The sequence below is a fragment of the Salvelinus fontinalis genome, chromosome 3 (assembly GCF_029448725.1).
Source record: "Salvelinus fontinalis isolate EN_2023a chromosome 3, ASM2944872v1, whole genome shotgun sequence".
NCBI classification, from domain to species: domain Eukaryota; kingdom Metazoa; phylum Chordata; class Actinopteri; order Salmoniformes; family Salmonidae; genus Salvelinus; species Salvelinus fontinalis.
In genome coordinates this window covers 6795636-6820525 of record NC_074667.1, presented here as the reverse complement: position 1 = coordinate 6820525, position 24890 = coordinate 6795636, and the positions used below count along the sequence as shown (strand labels likewise).

The window sequence follows — 24890 nt, the reverse complement described above, 5'->3', positions numbered from 1 at the left end:
TGAGAAGGTTCAAGTTCTGACGAAAAATAATTTGAGCAAGAGTATGGGGACCTTGGACAGCATCAAAGCACCAGATGAGGTTTGTGGAATATAGTTAGTAAATAGAATAAGGAGGGGGGGAAATTATTTCAGAAGGTTGCTGGATAAAATATGTTGTTTGTTAAAGGGTCAGTTTGAGATGTTGGCAATGAAGCCCTTTATTTACTTCCCCAGAGTCAGATAACCTTGTGGATACCATTTTTATGTCTCTGCGTGTAGTTTGAAGGAAGTTGCTAACTAGCATTAGCGCAATGACTGAAAGCTAGCATGCTAGCTGTTCCTGTAGAATTTCCAGTCATTGCGCTAATGCTAGTTAGCATTGGCCCAGTAAAATTACCTCCAACTTCCTTCATACTGGAGGCAAAGACATAAACTTTTTATCCACGAGTTCATCTGACTCTGGGGAGGTCGATAAAGGGCTTCATTGCCAACATCTCGAACTGTCCCTTTAAGGATTGGTTTCTCTTCACAGATGCTGAAGGATTCATATAATAGACTCTACAATGCCAAAATAAATAGATTCATGACAGATGACAGCCCTGGACAACCTGCAGGTGCTGGGGAAAGAGGCTCCCATAATGGACAGGTGAAGGGCAAGGGACCGGGACCTCTCTGGGACAAGCCTAAAGTGAAAGGTGACCTCAAACTCCCTGTCCTCACCACGGATAACCCAGTTGTGGAGACACCCAAAGTAGATGCTCCACCTATCTAGAGTCTCCAGACCTCAAATTCTCTGCTCCAAAGTTAAAGGTGCCTAAACTTGATGTCAAAGGTATCTGATGCTCGCGGTGGAGAACTTCCATTGCCTAATGCCAACATTAGTACATCAGATCTCTCCCTGCCTCATTTAAATGGGTCACTAAACATTGATGCTCCATCAGTTAACCTGGAAAGGCCATATCTTGAAACTGATATAGATGCTATCGATGTTCTAGAATTTGATATGTCTTTGCCCGAAATTGAGCTCAAATGCCCTGATCTTGACCTGAAAGTTATAGATCCACTTCCCAAAGTTGTAGGAGATATCAATGTCCCGGAAGCAGAGCTCAATCTACCAGAGGAGGTTGTCACTGGACCTACTTTAAATATCAACACCCCAAAGTTTGATATTGAAAGAGGCAAAAATTTCAAAATGCCCAAATTTAAGATGCCTGACTTGGGTCTCTCTGGACCCAGAGTAAATGTGCCCAGGCTTGAGGTTGATACACCAAATATGAGGATCCCAGATAAAGATATGCTTGGAGTTAATCTCAAAGGTCCCCAACGAGACCTACAAACACTAGATGTTAATCTCAATGGTCCGAATCTAGATCTGCAAGCCCCAGATGTCAGCATGATGAATATGCCTTCAAGTAAAATCAGAGTCTGGTCCTCCAAGAAACTGAAAAACCCCAACCTTGATGTGGATGATCCCTCTGGTTATTTTGAATTGCCTAAGGTTAGCCTCTCTCGCACAGTACCAAAAGGACCAGATTTAGACATTGATGCAGTTTTAAAGACACCAAACATGCATCTTAAAACCTCTTTGATTGGTGCTCCTGACATGAATGACCCTGATCTAGATTTACCTTCAGTGGACCTTAAAGGTTCCAAAATAGATCTAGAGTTACCAGATGCAAACATTGGTATCCCATCTGGGAAGATCAAAACACCAAGTCTTGGTATGCCTGACTTTGATATATCTGGACCAACAGTTAGGACTCCAGACCTGGACCTCTCAGCGGCTGAGATGTGTCTATTAGACTTCCGTCTGCCTGACCTCAGTACTCCAGATATTGACATACCCTCAGGTAAATTCAAACTACAGAAACCACATGCAGAACTCAAAGCTCCTGATTTCAATGTGGATGCCTCCTCTGGTAAACTGAAGATGCCCAAATTTGGCTTCTCTGGCCTAAAAAGACCAGATCTGGGCATTTATGCTGATGTAAAAACACCAAAGGTAAGTCTCAAAGCTCCCAAGATAAAAGGTGGGCTTGATGCACCTGACTTGAATTTACCCAAAGTCGACCTGAAAGCACCTAAATTAGATGTAAACACTCCAGATATTGACATTGATGCAAAAATTCAAAATGCCAGAGTTTAAGATGCCTAAATTTGCCCTTTCAGACCCTAAAGGACCAGACGTTGGCATTGATGAAGACTTGGATGGACCAGATCTGAGCTTATCATCTTCCAAATTAAAACGACCAGACTTGGATGTTGGTAGCCCACCTGGAAAATTAAGTTTTAAAATGCCAGACTTTGGCTTCTCAGGGCTAGATGTTCAAGGGCCTGACTTTGAGGTAAAAAATCCAGACTTGGATCTTTCAGCCCCCAAGTTTAAAGGGGGAATTAGTCACCCAGATTTGGATCTGCCAGATGTAGACCTCAAAGGCCCCAAATTAGACCTCAGTGCACCAGATGTCAACTTTAATATGCCCTCGGGTAAAGTCAAAGTACCTACATTGAAGAAACCAAAGGTTGATCTGAATGCTCCTGATCTGGACAATATTGGCCCCTCTGGTAAACTGAAAATGCCTAAATTTGGGCTGTCTGGTACAATGCCAAAATCTCCCAAATTAAATCTCAAAGCTCCAAAGATGAAGGGGGGAATTGATTTTCCAGACCTGAATTTCCCAGATGCTGACCTCAAAGCCCCTAAACTAGATGTGAATGCTCCAGATCTCGACATCAATGCACCCTCAGGGAAATTCAAGATGCCTAAATTTGGGCTGTCTGGTACAATGCCAAAATCTCCCAAATTAAATCTTAAAGCTCCAAAGATGAAGGGGGGAATTGATTTTCCAGACCTGAATTTCCCAGATGCTGACCTCAAAGCCCCTAAACTAGATGTGAATGCTCCAGATCTCGACATCAATGCACCCTCAGGGAAATTCAAGATGCCTAAATTTGGGCTGTCTGGTACAATGCCAAAATCTCCCAAATTAAATCTTAAAGCTCCAAAGATGAAGGGGGGTATTGATTTTCCAGACCTGAATTTCCCAGATGCTGACCTCAAAGCCCCTAAACTAGATGTGAATGCTCCAGATCTCAACATCAATGCACCCTCAGGGAAATTCAAGATGCCTAAATTTGGGCTGTCTGGTACAATGCCAAAATCTCCCAAATTAAATCTTAAAGCTCCAAAGATGAAGGGGGGTATTGATTTTCCAGACCTGAATTTCCCAGATGCTGACCTCAAAGCCCCTAAACTAGATGTGAATGCTCCAGATCTCAACATCAATGCACCCTCAGGGAAATTCAAGATGCCTAAATTTGGGCTGACTGGTACAATGCCAAAATCTCCCAAATTAAATGTTAAAGCTCCAAAGATGAAGGGGGGAATTGATTTTCCAGACCTAAATTTCCCAGATGCTGACCTCAAAGCCCCTAAACTAGATTTGAATGCTCCAGATGTCGACATCAATGCACCCGAAGGGAAATTCAAGATGCCTAAATTTGGGCTGTCTGGTACAATGCCAAAATCTCCCAAATTAAATCTTAAAGCTCCAAAGATGAAGGGGGGAATTGATTTTCCAGACCTGAATTTACCAGATGCTGACCTCAAAGCCCCTAAACTAGATTTGAATGCTCCAGATCTCGACATCAATGCACCCTCAGGGAAATTCAAGATGCCTAAATTTGGGCTGTCTGGTACAATGCCAAAATCTCCCAAATTAAATCTTAAAGCTCCAAACATGAAGGGGGGAATTGATTTTCCAGACCTGAATTTCCCAGATGTTGACCTCAAAGCCCCTAAACTAGATATGAATGCTCCAGATCTCGACATCAATGCACCCAAAGGGAAATTCAAGATGCCTAAATTTGGGCTGTCTGGTACAATGCCAAAATCTCCCAAATTAAATCTTAAAGCTCCAAAGATGAAGGGGGGAATTGATTTTCCAGACCTGAATTTCCCAGATGCTGACCTCAAAGCCCCTAAACTAGATGTGAATGCTCCAGATCTCGACATCAATGTACCCTCAGGGAAATTCAAGATGCCTAAATTTGAGCTGTCTGGTACAATGCCAAAATCTCCCAAATTAAATCTTAAAGCTCCAAAGATGAAGGGGGGTATTGATTTTCCAGACCTGAATTTCCCAGATGCTGACCTCAAAGCCCCTAAACTAGATGTGAATGCTCCAGATCTCAACATCAATGCACCCTCAGGGAAATTCAAGATGCCTAAATTTGGGCTGTCTGGTACAATGCCGAAATCTCCCAAATTAAATGTTAAAGCTTCAAAGATGAAGGGGGGAATTGATTTTCCAGACCTGAATTTCCCAGATGCTGACCTCAAAGCCCCTAAACTAGATTTGAATGCTCCAGATGTCGACATCAATGCACCCGAAGGGAAATTCAAGATGCCTAAATTTGGGCTGTCTGGTACAATGCCAAAATCTCCCAAATTAAATCTTAAAGCTCCAAAGATGAAGGGGGGAATTGATTTTCCAGACCTGAATTTCCCAGATGTTGACCCCAAAGCCCCTAAACTAGATATGAATGCTCCAGATCTCGACATCAATGCACCCTCAGGGAAATTCAAGATGCCTAAATTTGGGCTGTCTGGTACAATGCCAAAATCTCCCAAATTAAATCTTAAAGCTCCAAAGATGAAGGGGGGAATTGATTTTCCAGACCTGAATTTACCAGATGCTGACCTCAAAGCCCCTAAACTAGATTTGAATGCTCCAGATCTCGACATCAATGCACCCTCAGGGAAATTCAAGATGCCTAAATTTGGGCTGTCTGGTACAATGCCAAAATCTCCCAAATTAAATCTTAAAGCTCCAAAGATGAAGGGGGGAATTGATTTTCCAGACCTGAATTTCCCAGATGCTGACCTCAAAGCCCCTAAACTAGATGTGAATGCTCCAGATCTCGACATCAATGCACACTCAGGAAAATTCAAGATGCCTAAATTTGGGCTGTCTGGTACAATGCCAAAATCTCCCAAATTAAATCTTAAAGCTCCAAAGATGAAGGGGGGAATTGATTTTCCAGACCTGATTTTCCCAGATGTTGACCTCAAAGCCCCTAAACTAGATATGAATGCTCCAGATCTCGACATCAATGCACCCGAAGGGAAATTCAAGATGCCTAAATTTGGGCTGTCTGGTACAATGCCAAAATCTCCCAAATTAAATCTTAAAGCTCCAAAGATGAAGGGGGGAATTGATTTTCCAGACCTGAATTTCCCAGATGCTGACCTCAAAGCCCCTAAACTAGATTTGAATGCTCCAGATCTCGACATCAATGTACCCTCAGGTAAATTCAAGATGCCTAAATTTGGGCTGTCTGGTACAATGCCAAAATCTCCCAAATTAAATCTTAAAGCTCCAAAGATGAAGGGGGGAATTGATTTTCCAGACCTGAATTTCCCAGATGCTGACCTCAAAGCCCCTAAACTAGATTTGAATGCTCCAGATCTCGACATCAATGCACCCTCAGGGAAATTCAAGATGCCTAAATTCAGAGGCCTAAAGGGACCAGATGTTGACATTAATGGCACTATAGAGGGACCAGATCTGAACTTGTCATCTCCCAAACTCAAGGGTCCCAAAGCAGACCTAAACATTCCAGACACTGATATTGACAGTCCATCAGGAAAACTCAAAATGCCAACTTTCAAGATGCCAGATTTAGGATTCTCTGGACCAAAAGTTAAGGGGCCTTACTTAGATCTTTCTGCCCCCAAGTTTAAAGGGGGAATTAGTCCCCCAGATTTGGATCTGACAGATGTAGACCTCAAAGGCCCCAAATTAGACATCAATGCACCAGATGTCAACTTTAATTTGCCCTCCGGTAAAGTCAAAGTACCTACATTGAAGAAACCAAAGGTTGATCTGAGTGCTCCTGATCTGGACATTGATGGCCCCTCTGGTAAACTGAAAATGCCCAAATTTGGGCTGTCTGGTAAAATGCCAAAATCCACAAAACTGAATTTCAAAGCCCCAAAGATGAAGGGGGGAATTGATTCCCCAGATTTGAATTTACCAGATGCTGACCTCAAAGCCCCTAAACTAAATGTGAATGCTCCAGATATTGACATAAATGCACCTTCTGGGAAATTAAAAATGCCCAAATTTAAAGTGCCTAAATTCAGGGGACTAAAGAGACCAGATGTTGACATTGATGGAGACTTAGAGGGCCCAGATATAGATATCAATGCCCCCACAGCTAACCTCAAAGGTCCCAAAACAGGTCTAAAAATGCCTGATTTCAGACTATCTGGCCCAAATGTAGATTATGACTTACCCAATATTGACCTCTCAGCCCCAAAGCTAAAAGGGGGAATCAGTCCCCCAGATTTGAGACTACCTAAGGGTCATCTCAGAGGGCACCAACTAGACCTCAATGCTCCAGATATGCCCTCAGGTAGATTCAGAGTTCCAACCATAGAGAGGCCAAATGATAGCATCAAAGCCCCTGATTTTGACATCAACACTCCTTCATTCAAAATGCCCAAAATGCCTACATTTGTGTTGTCTAGTCCAAAAAGACCAGATCATGACATCAGTGCTGACATAGGTTTTAAATTGTCAAAGATGAAAGGTGGGATTGGTTCACCACACCTGGACCTACCTACAGTTGACCTAGAAGCCCCTAAGATAGATGTAGACACTCCAGATATGAACATTGATTCACCCTCTGGGAAATTCAAAATGCCCCAACTCAAAATGCCTAAATTCAGCCTTTCTGGCTTGAAAGGTCCAGATCCTGGAATAGATGTAGACATTGATGGACCGGACCTAAGCTTGTCAGCCCCGAAAGTAAACACAGGGATCGGTAGTCCAGATTTAGACATAAATGTTCCCTCTGGTAACCTCAAAGGCCCCCAAGCTGATCTCAATTTGCCAGACAGTGACATTGCTATACAATCTGAAAAATTCAAACTGCCATCCTTTAAATTGCCTCAGTTTGGAAGTCCCAATCTAAGGGCAGGTACAGATATGGACTTTATGAAAATAAATGACATTTCTCCTCCAAAGGCTAAAGTGAATCTAAAAGCACCAGACTTGAAAGTTAGTCACCCAGATGTCAGCCTGAGCATACCCAAAGCTGATATCAGAGGCCCGGAATACAAAGTGTCATCTCATAGTAAACGCAGGTCTGATATCCCAGGTGGAGCACATATAAAAGTGCAAGCAGAAGACATAAATACAGAAGTGACACTGCCACACGCTGATAGGAGGTCTAGGAAGGTCAAAGAAAGGGCCAGTTATCCCATTGCCGACATTGATTTGCCAAAAGTTGAGTATGAAGTGTCTGGTTTGGAACTGAGAGGTTCAGACCTTAATGATTCCACAGGGAAATTAAAAATGTCCAAATCCAAGACTTCTAAATTGGGCAGTCATACAAGAATACCAGACCTTGATATAGACTCAAGTCTTGCCAGTATTAACGCTTCAGTCCCTAAACTCCCACCCCCAAGGTATGGAGTAGAGGTTTCACAGCCAGACTTACATTTGAGTAGAACTGACCTCAAGGGCAATAAACATCATATGAAAGCCCCAGCTGGTGAAAGCGGCAGAACAAAAAGGAGAAGTCCAAAACAGTCTGAAATTGGAACGTCCATGCCAAATCTTACTCATGGTTCAAACCGCAAAATGTCTGAAGATCAAGAAGGATATTTTGTCACTGTATTTCCCAAACATCTCAAAGGGGATGTACCAGACGGAACTGGGAGCCTGAAAAATCATCACAAGGAAGAGTCAAACCGTAGATCTCATACACTCAGAAGTCTCGACTTCAGTGCATCAAATATGGACCTTGAAGTTCCAGAAGATGAGAACTTAAAAGGGTCAACATTCTGGCTTTCAAAGCTTATATAGCGTTCAGACAACTGACTAAATGTCATTTTAGGCTGGTTTGAATCACAATCTTCTGTTGAAACATAATGCAGAAAACGTCTGTTACATATAAAACAAGCATCAGATTATTTGCACTTATTTGTACTTTTTTATGTAAATTGATTGGTATTTGTTATGAACATGTTGAAAACTAATGTATAAAGCTTTCTTTTGTCAAGTGATTTAAAAAATGTATGAAAGGTTGGTTATGTTCTGCTGATAAGCTATTCAAATGGTATTTTTACTCTACACTTGCTACATTGTAATAAAATTAAATGGGATTTAGTAACTTTTATAAATCTTTGTTTTATCTTTCTTTACATAAATTCAACAAAATGATTAATTCAAAACAACTTCAAAATTCATTAGCCTAGGCTTCATTATTCTGACCCAATTCTAACAGTAGGCTTTATCAATAAAATGTATTTACAAAGCCCTTCTTACTGTCAGCTGATGTCACAAAGTGCTGTACAGAAACCCAGCCTAAAACCCCAAACAGCAAGCAATGCTTATTTCCCTTACGTTTGAACATTGAAATAACGTTAGGAAAATTCAATTCAACTGCTATTTTTGTATAAATATCGCTTCATCTATTAGAGATGTTCACCTCCGCACCGCTAGGTGGCAGTCTTATGACTCTTGCCTTTACGCAACATAAATGTCATCGGTATGCGACAACATACCAGCACCGCCGCAAGACTTTTCTTATTTGGAAACGGAAATATCTAGAAAATGCATGTTTGTTTCAAAATATGATCTCTTAAAGATGGCTTTGGAGAAATCGCACGTATTTAGTTGGCTAAATTAGGTTTACAGAAATGTTCCGTATATCAGTTACAGTGTGTGGTCGAGGCATTTCTAAAAAGGTGAGCGTTAAGCTAGGCTAATGCTAACTTAGCTATCTGTCACTATTGACGATATATAAAGATGTAGTGGCTGAAATTACTGCTGGCACATATAAAAGCTCATTGTCAGATGTCCGTTTTTAGTTGGCTTCATCTTTCTCTGGAGAGAACGCTCTACCCTCAAATTTACGCATCCCTTCCAATCTCATGGACCATGCAAGAGCAAGTAAGGTCTGATTTTTCATTCCATGCCTTCTATCATGCACTATGGATCATTGAACTGATTGTGTGAATTTGAAGAAGCAAGTTGTATACGGATGCATGTAGACTGTAAGACTGTCATTTTCAGAGCATTAATTTCCCAACTAGGTCAGATGTAAGAAAGCTAATGACTTGTGGTCTCTTTCCAGAGAGGCCCCCTCCACCATCAGACTCCAGTCTTCCTGTGTTGAGGTGTGATGCTGCCGTCCCTGTACACCTGAGCCCAGTACAGACATGGGTGGAGACGTTGGAGAGCCGGGACAGTAAACAGTTAGGTTTGGTTGACATCCACCCCGATGTCTTTGCAGTCCCTACCAGGTAAGACTGTCAATGTCTAGTCATTGTGTTTACATTTAAGTCATTTAGCAGAGGCTCTTATCCAGAGAGACTTACATATTCAGTGCTTTATCGTTTTTATGAAAATAGTGACGAGTAAATTATTTTGTTGCCACCAGGATTGACATACTCCATGAAGTTGAACTCTGGCAGAGAAATTTCAAGAGAATTGTAAGAAGCAATAGCAAACCAATAATCAACTTTCTCACACTGCTGTTGTGGCCATATTATAAAAATTTGGTGATGAGAAGTACAGACATTTCTGTAGGTTTATACCCAAAGCTCTGTACTTATCTGAGTTGAGCTAGATTTGAATAAATGCACCTGCTCCTACTATAAGAAACTGAAAATCTCCCTTAGAGCCGTGCCCACACTAAGGTCAGATCGGAGGTGAGAGGTGGAGGAAAGAAACCCTGGAGACAGAAGGGAAGTGGCAAAGCACGACATGGAAACATCAGGTCACCTATATGGAGAGGAGGGTCTCAGTCTGTATGGGCCAAGTCAGTAGTTTGGTGTTAAGTGGAGGACATACAGGTCAACACACACAGACAAAACAAACATATTACATTTTAGTTTAAGATGCCAGTTCCAAGAATGAACATAGATTAATCTGTCATCTAAATATCAGTCAGTCCAAAAGAAGGAACAACTAAGAGCCAAAGTCATTGGAGGGATTTAAAACAATTAGAATAAATTACATAATTTCTGTTTTGCAGGTGGTGTTTCTCATGGACCCAGAGGACCAACCAGTTTTTACTACATGTTGCCCATGAAAGTACATGTTCAAGGACTAAAAATTGCCCGCAGCTCCAAACTGGCCCAGGTATGTACCATTTTATTTGTTAAAACACTTCACAAGTACAAGTTCATTCACATCTTAAACTTCCTCTATCATGTAATCAATCCTCTTAAATGAATGCTTTTTAATTATGCCATCTACATTCCTACTGTATTGATGATGGGTGTTGTTTTTCAGGATTATCTCCATGTGGTTGACACTAAACATCCCCACAGCTAACCCACAGTACCTCATCTGATACCGACATTGGGGGGAGTCTGTTTTGATAGTGGATGTGTAAGTATCAGCAGTGAACAAAAAAAACTCAGTTCTGTGGACATCCTAGCTGAGGATTGAGTCTTTGATATTTTACAGGGGCGAAGAGCTTCCTGAGAACATCCTTCAGGCCACTGAGAGCTTGAAGACTGTGAATGTCTTTCCAGCCATAGGTAAGTTGACAGTAATTTAGAAAATGACTAGGACTTTAAGTCTTGAGACATGGCTTGTGTATGTGTGCCATTCAGAGGGTGAATGGGCAAGACAAAGGATGTGAGTGCCTTTGAACGTGGTATGGTAGTAGGTGCCAGGCGCACCTGTTTATGTCAAGAACTGCTACGCTGCTGGGTTTCCCATGTGTATCAAGAATGATCTACCACCCAAAGGACATCTAGCCAGCCTGACTTCAACTGTGTGAAGCATTGGAGTCAACAGTGGCCAGCATCCCTGTGGAACGCTTGACACCTTGTAAAGTCCATGCCCCAACGAATTGAGGCTGTTCTGAGGGCAACTCAATATTAGGAAGGTGTTCTTAATGTTTCGTACACTCAGTGTATAATTGACCTAGGGGCAACATTGTGTTACAGTTTACATGGTACTATGTAACATATTTACTGTTACTACACAGGTGAGGGCAAATTAATGTAAAGTTAAAATGTTTCCTGATAACTTTTCTTCCACAGGCCTGAATGTTCATAGCATGCTCAAACACGAGGTCCTGGTCCTCACCCTGGAAGCAGTGAAGTTTCTGGAAAACAAGCTGCTTTGGCACGACGAACGCTTCACACCTCTGTACCCGTTCAAACTCCCCTACACTGACCTGCCTTGAAGGCACTGGGTGAAGTAATAACGTCATGTAACATATTCAATGATCCAAATGTTTGTCATGCCTTTTAATATGTTCAATAAAAACTTTTGAATAAATAAATGTCAATGATAAGATATGCAAACTGGTGATTAAAAGAGCCTATTTTAGGCATAAAGTACATAAGGCCTAGAGTCGATAGTTGATTGGCGGTAGGAGTCCATTGGCCAAGTCATGTCGTATTTCCCATCTCAGGATGGAGCGTTTCTTCTCTGTAGGCACCACGTAGGTGTTGGGCACAAATACTCTTCGAGGCTTCGGCTGGGGGGGGGGGGGCATTACAAGATGTCAATGTTTTCAGTCATTGCTAGGTATTTATCCCCCCAGAAAAACATTGTTTATATATTTTCCGTTAGGCCATGTCTGTGGTTTCCAGGGAGCAATGCAGCACAGCTCAGTGCATCTACTTATTCCTTTTAGAATTCTTTAAAAGTGGACCCTTCCTTGAAGTAATCACTCATTTGTAATGACTGGAAAGATGGAGTCCTTGCGTTCACCTGTCCAACCATGTCTAATCAGCCATTTAGGAATGTGATTAGTGGGCGTGGCTTGCGACCCAGTGACAGGTTTTGAGTCAAATAAGAGGAGGCAGGTTGGCTAGCGGGTATAATACAACAGGTCCCAAGTTCAACACCTGATGCTGATTTTGTTTTCTAACTCTCGTGTTTAAAGATCAGTGGGTTGGGCTTACAGCCATTAATAGTGAAAAGGCATGCCTGGTGCATTGCTCCAAGTGGCAGAGAGCGTAACATGGGTTGCCATGCAGCAGGTCCCTGGTGTGAATGTGAGTCCCGTATTATACATTCTCTATCAACTTGGATTACTAGACTAAAACTTAAAATGTGGTTATGCCCTCAGAACAACATTGAATAAGAAACTCAGATCTGTCTAAATTAGGGGAGAGAAAGGAATCAAACACGAATACTTTGTCCATTTGCATTACAGTCCACAGAAATGTGTCTTAACACACTTTGGGCATCAGGATGCTGAAAGCAATTTATCTTGAAATATTGAACGTTGACATGCATAAATTATGCGGGACTGTGTCAAACATGGCATGGACTAATGACATTCTTTTTTGGGGGGGGGGGGAAATCCCTTTAAGGAAATTTCTGACCTGAAATAATGAATGACAGGATGGTTACAAGATTATAAAATTCTGTTATAAATGAAGCATACTCACTGCTAGAGGTTGGTACGCGAGCTGTTCCTAAAAATACAAGAGTGATTAATTCAGACATTATGTTCATGCATCATTACAATTAATCATGATTTGTCCACTACATGCAAAAAAGTAGTCTTGAAATAAAGTATGTAAGCCAACTGAGTTTGTTATGGAGAAGGTGTTTATACCCTGATTTCCCAGTGCAGTGCTTTTCTATCCTTCTCTCCTGGCGCCTTGAACATTTCCCAGTCCTGCTTGTACTGGAAATACCTTTGGAAGATGGGGAACACTATGAAATGTAGCACAGAGCCACAGCAGTAATCTTTCAAAAGATGTCTACTGATTATTTAGACATTTCTCAAATTATCCTCTTACTTTGCCACTGGGTCGGTCTTCTTCAGATTTCTGGTGTGAGGATGATCCATTACTGGGCGGATAACTGCAAGAGCAGACATGAGTGACTATGTTTAATTGGGGCACATTGTAACAGGACAGATTGCAGTGAGCACGATGACATGTGTAACAGCAGTGTGGGTACTTACACGACTTGGGCTGGGGTCTGATGTCAATCTCACTCCCAGATCTGGCCTGTAAGAGATTTAAAACGACATTTGTTTTCAACAAACACAGATGTATATGTTTGGAACGATTGTCAAAAAAGATCCTGGACTTAAGGATAAATGATTTATAACGAAAACATCTAAAACTCTACCTTTTCAAAGAGTATCCTAAATAATCCCACAGCACAACCCCCCTTTCGTGAACTAACTATTCCCCTCTTACTAGCTGACTTTGCTGATAGCTAATTTGAGAAAAATGTTACTGTGATATGTGGTTGTCCCACCTAGCTATCTTAAGATCAAGGCACTAACTTAAGTCGCTCTGGATAAGAGCGTCTGCTAAATGACAAATGTAAATGTACCCATGTTTAATCTGAGATTAATAAACAAAACCGATGTCAGCTCTCAAAAGACAAGAGTACCCACCATGCCTCGGATGTAGGCTTTGAAGGCACTTGGGAGACGGTCCGACTCCGACCTGTCACTCAGACTGCCTGCTTCATCACTCTCCAACTCCTGATGGGTGGACATGGACACATGAACCCCTCCCAGACGCTCCCCCAGCCCACTCACTGCACCTGAAAGGGAGACATAATGGGAACACAACACGTTAGCCTTAGTTACCACTGTGTAGGGCCATAAGCAATGCTAGTAAGGGCTAGGCAGGTGTTGCATGATCACTGAGCCGGACAGGCCCAGTACATCTCACATTTTAGTTATACAATTGCTGCAAGAGGGATTAGTACTATGCACTGTATCAGTGGTTCCCAACCAGGGGTACTAGGACCCCCTGGGGGTACTTGGCATATCCACAGGGGTACTTGATAAGACTCATGAGACCATAGGCCTACTGCCACAATGCACAAGCAGGAGCAGGCCTTTCTAAATCGACCTGGCCCGGGTATCCTGGAAGAATATTGACCTCATCCCGTCAGTAGAGGATGCCTAGTTGTTCTTTAAAAGCGCTTTCCTCACCACCTTAAATAAGCATGCCCCTTTCAAAAAAATGTAGAACTAAGAACAGATATAGCCCATGGTTCACTCCAGACCTGATTACCCCAGACCAGCACAAAAACATCCTGTGGCGTACTGTACTAGCATCGTAGAGCCCCCGCGATATGCAATGTTTCAGGGAAGTCAGGAACCAATACACTCAGTTAGGAAAGTAAAGGCTAGCTTTTTCAAACAGAAATTTGCATCCTGTAGCTCTAACTCCAAAAAGTTCTGGGACAATGTAAAGTCCATGGAGAATAAGAGCACCTCCTCCCAGCTGCCCACTGCACTGAGGCTAGGAAACACTGTCACCAGCGATAAATCAACAATAATCGAGAATTTCAATAAGCATCTCTCTATGGCTGGCCATGCATTCCTCCTGGCTCCCCAAATCCCAGCCAACAGCTCCGCACTCCCCGCAGCTACTTTCCCAAGCCTCCCCAGCTTCTCCTTCACCCAAACCCAGATAGCAGATGTTCTGAAAGAGCTGCAAAACCTGGACCCGTACAAATCAGCTGGGCTAGACAATCTGGACCCTCTTACTAAAATTATCCGCCGCCATTGTTGCAATCCCTATTACTAGTCCGTTCAACCTCTCTTATCGTCTGAGATTCCTAAAGATTGGAAAGCAGCCGCGGTCATCCCCCTCTTCAAAGGGGGTGACACTCTAGACCCAAACGGTTACAGACCTATATCCATCCTGCCTTTCCAAAGTCTTCGAAAGCCAAGTTAAACAGATCACTGACCATTTCGAATCCCACCATACCTTCTCCGCTGTGCAATCCGGTTTCCGAGCTGGTCACGGGTGCACCTCAGCCACGCTCAAGGTACTAAACGATATCATAACCACCATCGATAAAAGACAGTATTGTGCAGCCGTCTTCATCGACCTGGCTAAGGCTTTCAACTCTGTCAATCACCGTATTCTTATCGGCAGACTTAACAGCCTTGGATCACCAACTACTTCTCAGATAGAGTTCAGTGTGTCAAATCAGAGGGCCTGTTGTCCGGACCTCTGGCAGTCTCTATGGGGGTGCCACAGGGTTCAATTCTCGGGCCGACTCTTTTCTCTGTATATATATATATATATATATATATATATCAATGATGTCGCTCTTGCTGCGGGTGATTCCTTGATCCACCTCTACGCAGACGACACCATTCTGTATACATCTGGCCCTTCTTTGGACACTGTGTTAGCAAACCTCCAAACGAGCTTCAATGCCATAAAACACTCCTTCCGTGGCCTCCAACTGCTCTTAAACGCTAGTAAAACTAAATGCATGCTCTTCAACCGATTGCTGCCCGCACCCCGACTTGCATCACTACTCTGGACGGTTCCGACTTAGAATATGGGGACAACTACAAATACCTAAGTGTCTGGCTAGACTGTAAACTCTCCTTCCAGACTCATTAAGCATCTCCAATCCAAAATTAAATCTAGAATCAGCTTCTTATTTCGCAACAAAGCCTCCTTCACTCACGCTGCCAAACATACCCTCGTAAAACTGACTGTCCTACCGATCCTCGACTTCGGCGATGTCATTTACAAAATAGCCTCCAACACTCTACTCAGCAAACTGGATGCAGTCTATCACAGTGCCATCCGTTTTGTCACCAAAGCCCATATACCACCCACCACTGCGACCTGTATGCTCTCGTCAGCTGGCCCTCGCTACATATTCGTCGCCAGACCCACTGGCTCATCTATAAGTCTTTGCTAGGTAAAGCTCCGCCTTCTCAGCTCACCATAACAACACCCACCCGTAGCACGCGCTCCAGCAGGTATATCTCACTGGTCACCCCCAAAGCCAACACCTACTTTGGCCGCCTTTCCTTCCAGTTCTCTGCTGCCAATAACTGGAACGAATTGCAAAAATCGCTGAAGTTGGAGACTTATATCTCCCTCACTAACTTTAAGCATCAGCTATCTGAGCAGCTTAACGATCGCTGCAGCTGTACATAGCCCATCTGTAAATAGCCCATCCAACTACCTACCTCATCCATATTGTTTTTACTTACATTTTTTGCACACCAGTATTTCTACTTGCACATCATCATCTGCACATTATCACTCCAGTGTTAATGTGCTAAATTGTAATTACTTCGCTACTATTGGCCTATTTATTGCCTTACCTCCTTACTCCATTTGCACACACTGTATATAGATTTTTCTATTGTGTTATTGACTGTACGTTTGTTTATCCCATGTGTAACTCGGTTGTTTGTCACACTGCTTTGTTTTATCTTGGCTAGGTCGCAGTTGTAAATGAGAACTTCTCAACTGGCCTACCTGGTTAAATAAAATTTTTATAAAAAACAAGGGGTACTTCAGGGGTACTCCGGGCAGAGCAAAATTCAGTTGGTGATACAGTAACCGAAAAAGGTTGGGAACCACTGCAATGGATGACATGACTTTCAACAAAAATTGCAGGCAAGGTCTTTCGCTTTGTTCTCTTGTACAGGGTCCTGTGTGGCTCAGTTGGTAGAGCATGGCGCTTGCAACGCCAGGGTTGTGGGTTCATTCCCCACGGGGGGACCAGGATGAATATGTATGAACTTTCCAATTTGTAAGTCGCTCTGGATAAGAGCGTCTGCTAAATGACTTAAATGTAAATGTGTCAGTCTATTATGCACACACTTGGACTAAGGGGATGTTACCTATAGAAATTGTATTTTCATTCTATAAGGAGAATAGACCGGGTATACAGTTTACCCCTTTTGTGTCTTCTGTTATCCTCCCACTCTTCATAAGTCTTTGTAGACTTGGAATCAATTAACGTAATATCTTTATTGCTCGCCAGCGACTGCAAATCCTCCCACTCCTGCTCATCCTCTGCTCCTTTCTCATCTTTCCTGTCAGAGTCTTCCTCACTATATCCTTCTCCAGTGGGCCTCTCGTTGTCTTTGGACTCAGTGAGAGAACTTTCTTCAGGATATATCCCATCTAATACTGCCTTGTCATTTTTAGTCTGAGCCAATGTATAGTCATCTTCACAGTAGTTCACATCAGTGCGGTCTTTGCTCTCCAATTCAACAGGAGGATGATCTTCACAATATGCCATATTAGAGAGGCTTTGACTTTCTTCCAACTTCGTCCTCAAACCAGTGTCCTCACAGCTCTGTAGATCAGTGGTATCCTCCTTACCGTCACCATCAAAATTGGCGAGCGACTGGTCATCCTCATCGCCATATCGCATCTCAGAAAGGCCCTGGCTTTCTCTGTCAAACTCAGCTATGGTACTGTCGTCTCTATAGTCTTCTCCCTCCGGGTCATCCTTAGCTGAAGAGGCCGGCCTGTAGGTGCCATAACCAGATGTCAGTAAGCTCAGCGCCGGGCTCCCATCACGAGTGCTGTAACCCTCCTCGTCAATCTTTTCCTTTTCACCCTGCTTAGCCCTTTCTCCTCTACACTCCTCCTGTTCGGTTTCCTTTGGACGCTCCGTGATAGGTGGCTCTGCGACAGGTGGCTCCTCTTGTGTGTGTTCAGTGGTTCTGTTGGGCTCTGTATCTTCCTGCTTGTATTGCTCAACCTTCTCCTCCTCCTCCCCCTCTCCGTCGGACCAGAAAGCGGAGTTTAGGGAGCTATTCCCGTCCTCACTCTCTTCATCCCACTGACTGTCGTACATTTTATACATGGTAGCGAAGGGTAAGAAGTCTCCTTATGCTGTTCCTGTGGGGAGTGTGTGGTGATCTGCAGAGGCAGATGGCTAAGGAGTAGTGCTAAGAGGATTATACCCTGTGGTCTCAATGTTGCTCTATACTGCCACCTGTTGACGGCTGGTCGCCAGAGGAACTGCAACTCCACAATGCTGTGTGATGTATTCCTTCTCAACAGCTTGTCCAAAAAGTCCATGGGTAGTCTAGCACTAAGCTTTGTTTGTCAATATCAACAGTACATTTCCAATAGTGCCCAACGAACCTATTCACAGTTGAATAGCTTGCGACATTTGTTTCCAAAACAGACGCGTCAAACATTTCCAAACCAACAATCACAAAAGATAGGCTTAGCTTGCACGTTAAACCAGTATTGTACTCATGGTCTCTTTTGTCAGCAGAGCTGCTTTGCTCCAGGTGTCTTGATTAATCCATAACGTGTGGAACTTTTTACTTAAATGTAGTGGCTTTCAAATAGCCATGGGAACACCAGTTGAAAGATTTGAGACGCAAATCCATAGAAAGTCAAGAATCCAAAGCCTTGATGAATAAAACTTTAAATGTTTTATATGTAGAATCCAACATGATAAGTGCAAGGTAAACAAAGGTTCCAATATTCAATTTAAATTAAAATATCAAGGTAAGACGTATGTGGGTCCCAGTAACCCAAACGTTTGCCATGACTAGCAGGCCCTACTTCTCGTCGCAAAATACCCAATTAACATATCTGTGCGGGCCCGCCCATAGTTTAATTCTGGCTAGAGGGTGTAATTGACCTATTCTCATTCAAATCATAAGACCACATAACCAAATTAATATACACACACCTTATATAGAAATTAAATGAAGTTATTCTAAATGGAACAATATGACCTAAAACAAATATTTGCATAACCAAAGAAATAGAAACTGGCTCCAACAACAGGCATCTGAAAACTAAATACAATTATATACCCTGTAGTTTGGATCCTGGGTGCTGATTGGCTGAAATGCTGTGTATATCAGACAATATACTTGTTTACTGTTCTATTTATGTTGGTAACCAGTTTATAATAGCAATAATATACCCTGGGGGTTTGTGGTATATGGCCAATACACCATGGCTAAGGGCTGTATCCAGGCACTCCGCGTCGTGCCTAAGAGCAGCCTTTAGTCATGGTATATTTAAGCAATAAGGAGTTGTGGCCAATATACCACCCATAAGGGTTGTTCTTAGGCACGACAAGAACCGGTTTCCAACATAAATATAACAGTAAACAAGTAGTTGTGCCATACCCGTGGTATATTTAAGCAATAAGGCCCGAGGGGGTGTGGAATATGGCCAATACAACACTGCTAAGTGGTGTTCTTAGGCACAACGCAACATGCCTGGACACAGCCTGTAAGCATGGTATTTTGGCTATATATCACAAATCCCCGAGGTGCCTTACTGCTACTATAAAATGGTTTCCAACATAATTAGAGCAGTAAAAATAATTGTTTTGTCATACCCGTGGTATAAGGTCTGATAGAACACAGCTTCAGCAAATCAGCATTCAGGGCTTGAACCACCCAGTTTATAATGTATGATATAAACTCAGCAAAGAAATAAACATCCTCTCACTGTCAACTGCGTTTATTTTCAGCAAACTTAACTTAATGTGTAAATATTTGTATGAACATAAGATTCAACAACTGAGACATTAGCTGAACAAGTTCCACAGACATGTGACTAACAGAAATTGAATAATATGTCCTTGAACAAAGGGGGCGGAGGTCAAAATCAAAAGTAAGTCAGTGCACCAGATTTGCCATATCTTGCCATGAGATGTTAGCCCACTCTGCCACCAAGGCACCTGCAAGTTCCCGGACACTTCTGGGGGGAATGGCCCAAACCCTCACCCTCCGATCCAACAGGTTCCAGACGTGCTCAATGGGATTGAGATCCGGGCTCTTCGCTGGCCATGGCAGAACACTGACATTCCTGTCTTGCAGGAAATCACGCACAGAACAAGCAGTATGGCTGGTGGATTGTCATGCTGGAGGGTCATGTCAGGATGAGCCTGCAGGAAGTGTACCACATGAGGGAGGAGGATGTCTTCCCTGTAACGCACAGCGTTGAGATTGCCTGCAATGACAACAAGCTCAGTCCAATGATGCTGTGACACCGCCCCAGACCATGACGGACCCTCCACCTCCAAATCGATCCCGCTTATTCCTTTGACGATAAACGCAAATCGGACCATCACCCCTGGTGAGACAAAACCGCGACTCGTCATTGAAGAGCACTTTTTGCCAGTCCTGTCTAGTCCAGCGACGTTGTTGCCGGTGATGTCTGGTGAGGACCTGCCTTACAACAGGCCTACAAGCCCTCAGTCCAGCCTCTCTCAGCCTATTGCGGACAGTCTGAGCACTGATGGAGGGATTGTGCGTTCCTGGGGTAACTCAGGCAGTTGTTGTTGCCATCCTGTACCTGTCCCGCAGGTGTGATGTTCGGATGTACCGATCCTGTGCAGGTGTTGTTACACGTGGTCTGCCACTGCGAGGACGATCAGCTGTCCGTCCTGCCTCCCTGTAGCACTGTCTTAGGCGTCTCACAGTACGGACATTGCGATTTATTGCCCTGGCCACATCTGCAGTCCTCATGCCTCCTTGCAGCATGCCTAAGGCACGTACACGCAGATAAGCAGGGACCCTGGGCATCTTTCTTTTTGGTGTTTTTCAAAGTCAGTAGAAAGGCCTCTTTAGTGTCCTAAGTTTTCATAACTGTGACCTTAAATCGCCTACTGTCTGTAAGCTGTTAGTGTCTTAACGACCGTTCCACAGGTGCATGTTCATTAATTGTTTATGGGAAACAGTGTTTAAACCCATTACAATGAAGATCTGTGAAGTTATTTGGATTCTTACGAATTATCTTTGAAAGACAGGGTCCTGAAAAAGGGATGTTTCTTTTTTTGCTGAGTTTACATTGCTAGAATTTAGTTTCAGCCAATCAGCATCCAGGACCCCAACTGCCCAGTGTATAATGGCCAACATACCACACCTCCTCGGGCCTCATTTTAAATATAGTACTCCTAAGCCTTTTTGCATAAATAATATCATGCATAACATTGAATTACCTGAATCTTCACTATGTGTTGATTCATCGCAGACGTGAACTTGGCCTTGATGTTTCCTTTAGGAAGAAACAGAGTGAGGTTGATTCAAGTATCCTCAATAGCACACGTGATCATTAGTCTTTACAAAACCACACACGTGATCATTGTAGTCTTTACAAAGCCGCACATGTGATCATTAGTCTTTACAAAGCCGCACACGTTATCATTATAGTCTTTAAAAGCCACACACGTGATCATTATAGTCTTTACAAAGCCACACACGTGATCATTATAGTCTTTACAAAGCCACACACGTGATCATTATAGTCTTTACAGAGCAACACACGTGATCATTATAGTCTTTACAAAGCCACACACGTGATCATTATAGTCTTTACAAAGCAGCACACGTGATCATTATAGTCTTTACAGAGCAACACACGTGATTATTATAGTCTTTACAAAGCCACACACGTGATCATTATAGTCTTTACAAAGCCACACACGTGATCATTATAGTCTTTACAAAGCAACACACGTGATCATTAGTCTTTACAAAGCAACACACGTGATCATTATAGTCTTTACAAAGCCACACACGTGATCATTATAGTCTTTACAAAGCCACACACGTGATCATTATAGCCTTTACAAAGCAACACACGTGATCATTATAGTCTTTACAAAGCCGCACGCACACGTTATCATTGTAGTCTTTACAAAGCCGCACACGTGATCATTATAGTCTTTACAAAGCCGCACACGTGATCATTATAGTCTTTACAAAGCCGCACGCACACGTGATCATTATAGTCTTTACAAAGCCACACACGTGATCATTATAGTCTTTACAAAGCCACACACGTGATCATTATAGTCTTTACAAAGCCGCACACACACGTGATCATTATAGTCTTTACAAAGCCGCACGCACACGTGATCATTATATTCTTTACAAAGCCGCACGCACACGTGATCATTATAGTCTTTACAAAGCCGCACACGTGATCATTATAGTCTTTACAAAGCCGCACGCACACGTGATCATTATAGTCTTTACAAAGCCGCACGCACACGTGATCATTATAGTCTTTACAAAGCCACACACGTGATCATTGTAGTCTTTACAAAGCCGCACACGTGATCATTATAGTCTTTACAAAGCCACACACGTGATCATTATAGTCTTTACAAAGCCGCACACGTGATCATTATAGTCTTTACAAAGCCGCACACGTGATCATTATAGTCTTTACAAAGCCACACACGTGATCATTGTAGTCTTTACAAAGCCACACACGTGATCATTGTAGTCTTTACAAAGCCACACACGTGATCATTGTAGTCTTTACAAAGCCACACACGTGATCATTATAGTCTTTACAAAGCCGCCTGATGTAAACTTACCGCACCTAAGGACTTTCCTCTTGATAAAGGGTCTCCCATGCGCTCCTGTGTCTCGGTCTGGTGTGGATGACTGACTGACAGAGAACGATAACTGCTGGAGGTCAGTTAGGTCTGGATCCACTTCCAGCCTATTAGGGGCTGTTGAGGGGCGCTGGTACTTGTGGGCAACAGAGTGCTGAGTGTAGGAGTCATACTCCTGTCTGGCACCATAGTTACTGTTATCTCTGCTGTATGTGGAGGTTAGCACCTGGGTGGAGCACAGAACAAAGTAACATGCCATTCTAATAATTTTTATAAATACAATACAGCTAGCTTATCTGCTGGATGAAGGTGGACTGAATGATTTGGGACAAGAATATGTACCCGTCTTTCATGGTGTGATGGACCATCCGGGGCAAACACATTTCTGAAGGCTGCAGTGTTATCCTGTACTGTTAGGGGGGGAAACAAGGGGGGGGGGGGAAACAAGGGGGGGGGAACAAGGGGGGGGGGGGGGGACAAGGAAATTCAATCGAGACTCAAGAGGAACCTCACTGCTCATCAAACGGTGCAACCAACACTTACTGACCAGGGCCCACTTTCCCAAAAGCATCTTAAGGCTAAGTTCATCATTAAAACCATAGGAACCATGGGATCCCATGGCTCGAAGAGGAACTTAGCCTTAAGATGCTTTTGGGAAACCGGGCCCAGTTATATTTGATTATGTAGTGGACATGAGAACACGTACAGTGATCTTACCTTTAACCTTGGTGACTGCAGGAGGACTTTTGAAGATGGTGCTTTGAGATCTTGTCGAGTTCAATTCACTGGATGAGTGGCTCTTAGATTTTTCATGTCGGATCAGTTCATCTAGATCTATATATGTACACACACACACACACACACACATACGTACACACACACGCACAAAGTTGCTTCTCCACCAATCTGACAGCTAACTTGCAGAGTGAAAGTCCCAAGACATCCCAGTTATTTCAGATTTAGTCAGCATTTGGTCATCAAAATGTAGACCTATATTCGCAAATTTTATCAACCCACCTCTTTTGAATTCACGTAGTCTGTGTCTTGGTATTTTGTTGTAACCAAGTGCCTCCAATTGTTGTTGAATTTCATCTTCCGAGAAATCCAAGTTTTCCATTTCCTGAAAAAGAATTGTCCCTTAAATGTAATATAAGCAAAAGTAAGCAGTTGGACAGTTAGATGGATTGCTAGATAACGTTACTGTTAGATAGATAACTACGTGATCAATTATGGATAGCAGAGAATAATGATGGAAGCGATTGACTAAGATCAGCAACAAGTTGTTAGCTACCATCAGGCTAGACAACCACCAACCAAACTCTAGCTACAATCAATCAAACGTTCATGATCTCTTCCTTATCTAGATAGCCCAAATCAACCAAAAGGACGCATGCTTCTAATTTTGTATGCAATCTAGCAGCTGACGTTAGCTTCTAATACATGTTAAATGAGCCAATGGCCAGCTAACGTTAACTAGCTAAGTTATAATATAACTAGCTAGCTAACATAGCAGGATAACAAAGACAGCCGTTCAACACAACAGGCCATTTTCCAATGCTAACATTGATTGATAAAATGTGTTTTACCTATACAGTGTGAGCTTCTTAGTATAAATGCGTAACGTTAGCCACGTCTGTTTTGCAACACAGGTAACGTTATTGAACTGGGAAAAAAGTATTGAACTGAACCAGCTAGCTAGTTACTGCTTGTATTTTCAGTACCAAGACAACAACACAGCCGTTGTTCGAAAAAAACAACGTGTTTTAAAAACGACGCCCTTTCTGAATTTTCTTCGGTGGATTTGACTTGGCCCAGAAATATCGCCGCCTTGTGCAAGGAAGACCGTGGGGATACCCTGGCAATGCAGTCAGTGCCAATGATGATGATGATGATGCAGTGCCTATGAAGATGATGCCATTACAAGATTTTGTCTGAAATGTTTGTGTGCTCGCCAGTTTGCAGTCCTTAGTCATCCCTATGGAAAAATGAATGGGGAAAGAATTGGGTTTTTGGAAAAAACGGCCAAAATAAATTCTGAAGTTAACACAGGATTTTTACATTTAATATATATTTTTAATTTCACCTTTATTTAACCAGGTAAGCTAGTTGGGAACAAGTTCTCATTTACAACTGCGACCTGGCCAAGATAAAGCAAAGCAGTGCGACAGAAACAACAACACAGAGTTACACATGGAATAAACAAGCGGATTAGGAGCTCTAATACATTTTGTTCTATGAGATAATAGCATGACCATTATGATTTTTTTTACATTATTGCATAAATTATTCAAAATTCACAAAAAGTGATGGTCGTTTATGAAGATTATCTCATAGAACAAAACGTATAAACTTTCTTATACCTGTGTATCACAGACCTTATTTTAAGCGTTTATCCAAAAACCCTACAAAAACGCCATTAATTTTCCTCACAAACCATGGCGGAGATAGTACATTCATAAAATACGCCATTATATACTATATTTCTCTATTTGAGATAGCTATATAAAAATAAGCATTAAAGCAAGTCAATCAAAATCGACAATTTAATCAGTGGGGATATGTGTTTTTTGAATAATAGATCTCACTCACGTTTATCTATTGTAGGCCGACGCCTACGTGATGTTCCCACAATGTCCAAAATCAAATCAGGCTGACAGATTTAAATTCATTTTGCTCTCTCATTTACAAACTCTATGTTGAAGAAATATTTCATTGATGATTGCAACAACAACATAATTTATGCTGTATGTTATACCTGTGCAGAAGTAGGCTAGG

General features: G+C 42.5%; 2 protein-coding genes and 1 pseudogene across 3 annotated transcripts; 2 read left to right on the top strand and 1 right to left on the bottom strand.

Annotated features, from left to right (window-relative positions):
• Positions 1 to 1546: 1546 nt before the first annotated feature.
• LOC129835066 (neuroblast differentiation-associated protein AHNAK-like) lies at positions 1547 to 8145 on the top strand. The gene is made up of 2 exons (XM_055900419.1): positions 1547 to 2009; positions 2149 to 8145. The coding sequence occupies exons 1-2, from the start codon at positions 1547 to 1549 to the stop codon at positions 7854 to 7856; spliced, it is 6171 nt and encodes a 2056-aa protein (XP_055756394.1). The 3' UTR covers positions 7857 to 8145.
• A 370-nt stretch (positions 8146 to 8515) lies between these two features.
• Positions 8516 to 11304, top strand: LOC129837289 (39S ribosomal protein L4, mitochondrial-like; annotated as a pseudogene).
• Positions 10136 to 24159, bottom strand: LOC129837262 (centriolar and ciliogenesis-associated protein HYSL1-like). 2 transcript variants are annotated; one of them, XM_055903293.1, is made up of 12 exons: positions 23702 to 24159; positions 23133 to 23235; positions 22833 to 22949; positions 22458 to 22525; positions 22100 to 22341; positions 20709 to 20764; positions 13387 to 13538; positions 12943 to 12988; positions 12776 to 12839; positions 12589 to 12670; positions 12419 to 12445; positions 10136 to 11496 (listed from the first exon to the last, which is right to left on the bottom strand). In XM_055903293.1, exons 2-12 carry the CDS (start codon positions 23230 to 23232, stop codon positions 11365 to 11367), a joined length of 1086 nt encoding a protein of 361 aa, XP_055759268.1. In that variant the 5' UTR covers positions 23233 to 23235; positions 23702 to 24159; the 3' UTR covers positions 10136 to 11364. The 2 variants fall into 2 exon arrangements, with proteins under 2 accessions (XP_055759268.1, XP_055759259.1); XM_055903284.1 differs by lacking the exons at positions 20709 to 20764; positions 22100 to 22341; positions 22458 to 22525; ... (1 more) ...; positions 23133 to 23235; positions 23702 to 24159 and adding an exon at positions 16670 to 17705.
• Between the last annotated feature and the right edge of the window lie 731 nt (positions 24160 to 24890).

What these genes read in the sequence shown, in the direction of transcription:
- LOC129837262 (XM_055903284.1), bottom strand. Translation starts at nt 17,591, where the DNA reads ATGTATAAAATGTACGACAGTCAGTGGGATGAAGAGAGTGAGGACGGG. An exon ending in CACTGCACTGGGAAATCAGG is followed by an intron (nt 12,446 to 12,588) that starts GTATAAACACCT and finishes TTGTATTTTTAG; the next exon opens with GAACAGCTCGCGTACCAACC. An exon ending in TCGCGTACCAACCTCTAGCA is followed by an intron (nt 11,497 to 12,418) that starts GTGAGTATGCTT and finishes CCCCCCCCCCAG; the next exon opens with CCGAAGCCTCGAAGAGTATT.
- LOC129835066 (XM_055900419.1), top strand. Translation starts at nt 1,547, where the DNA reads ATGCATCTTAAAACCTCTTTGATTGGTGCTCCTGACATGAATGACCCT. An exon ending in CAAAGCTCCCAAGATAAAAG is followed by an intron (nt 2,010 to 2,148) that starts GTGGGCTTGATG and finishes TTGCCCTTTCAG; the next exon opens with ACCCTAAAGGACCAGACGTT.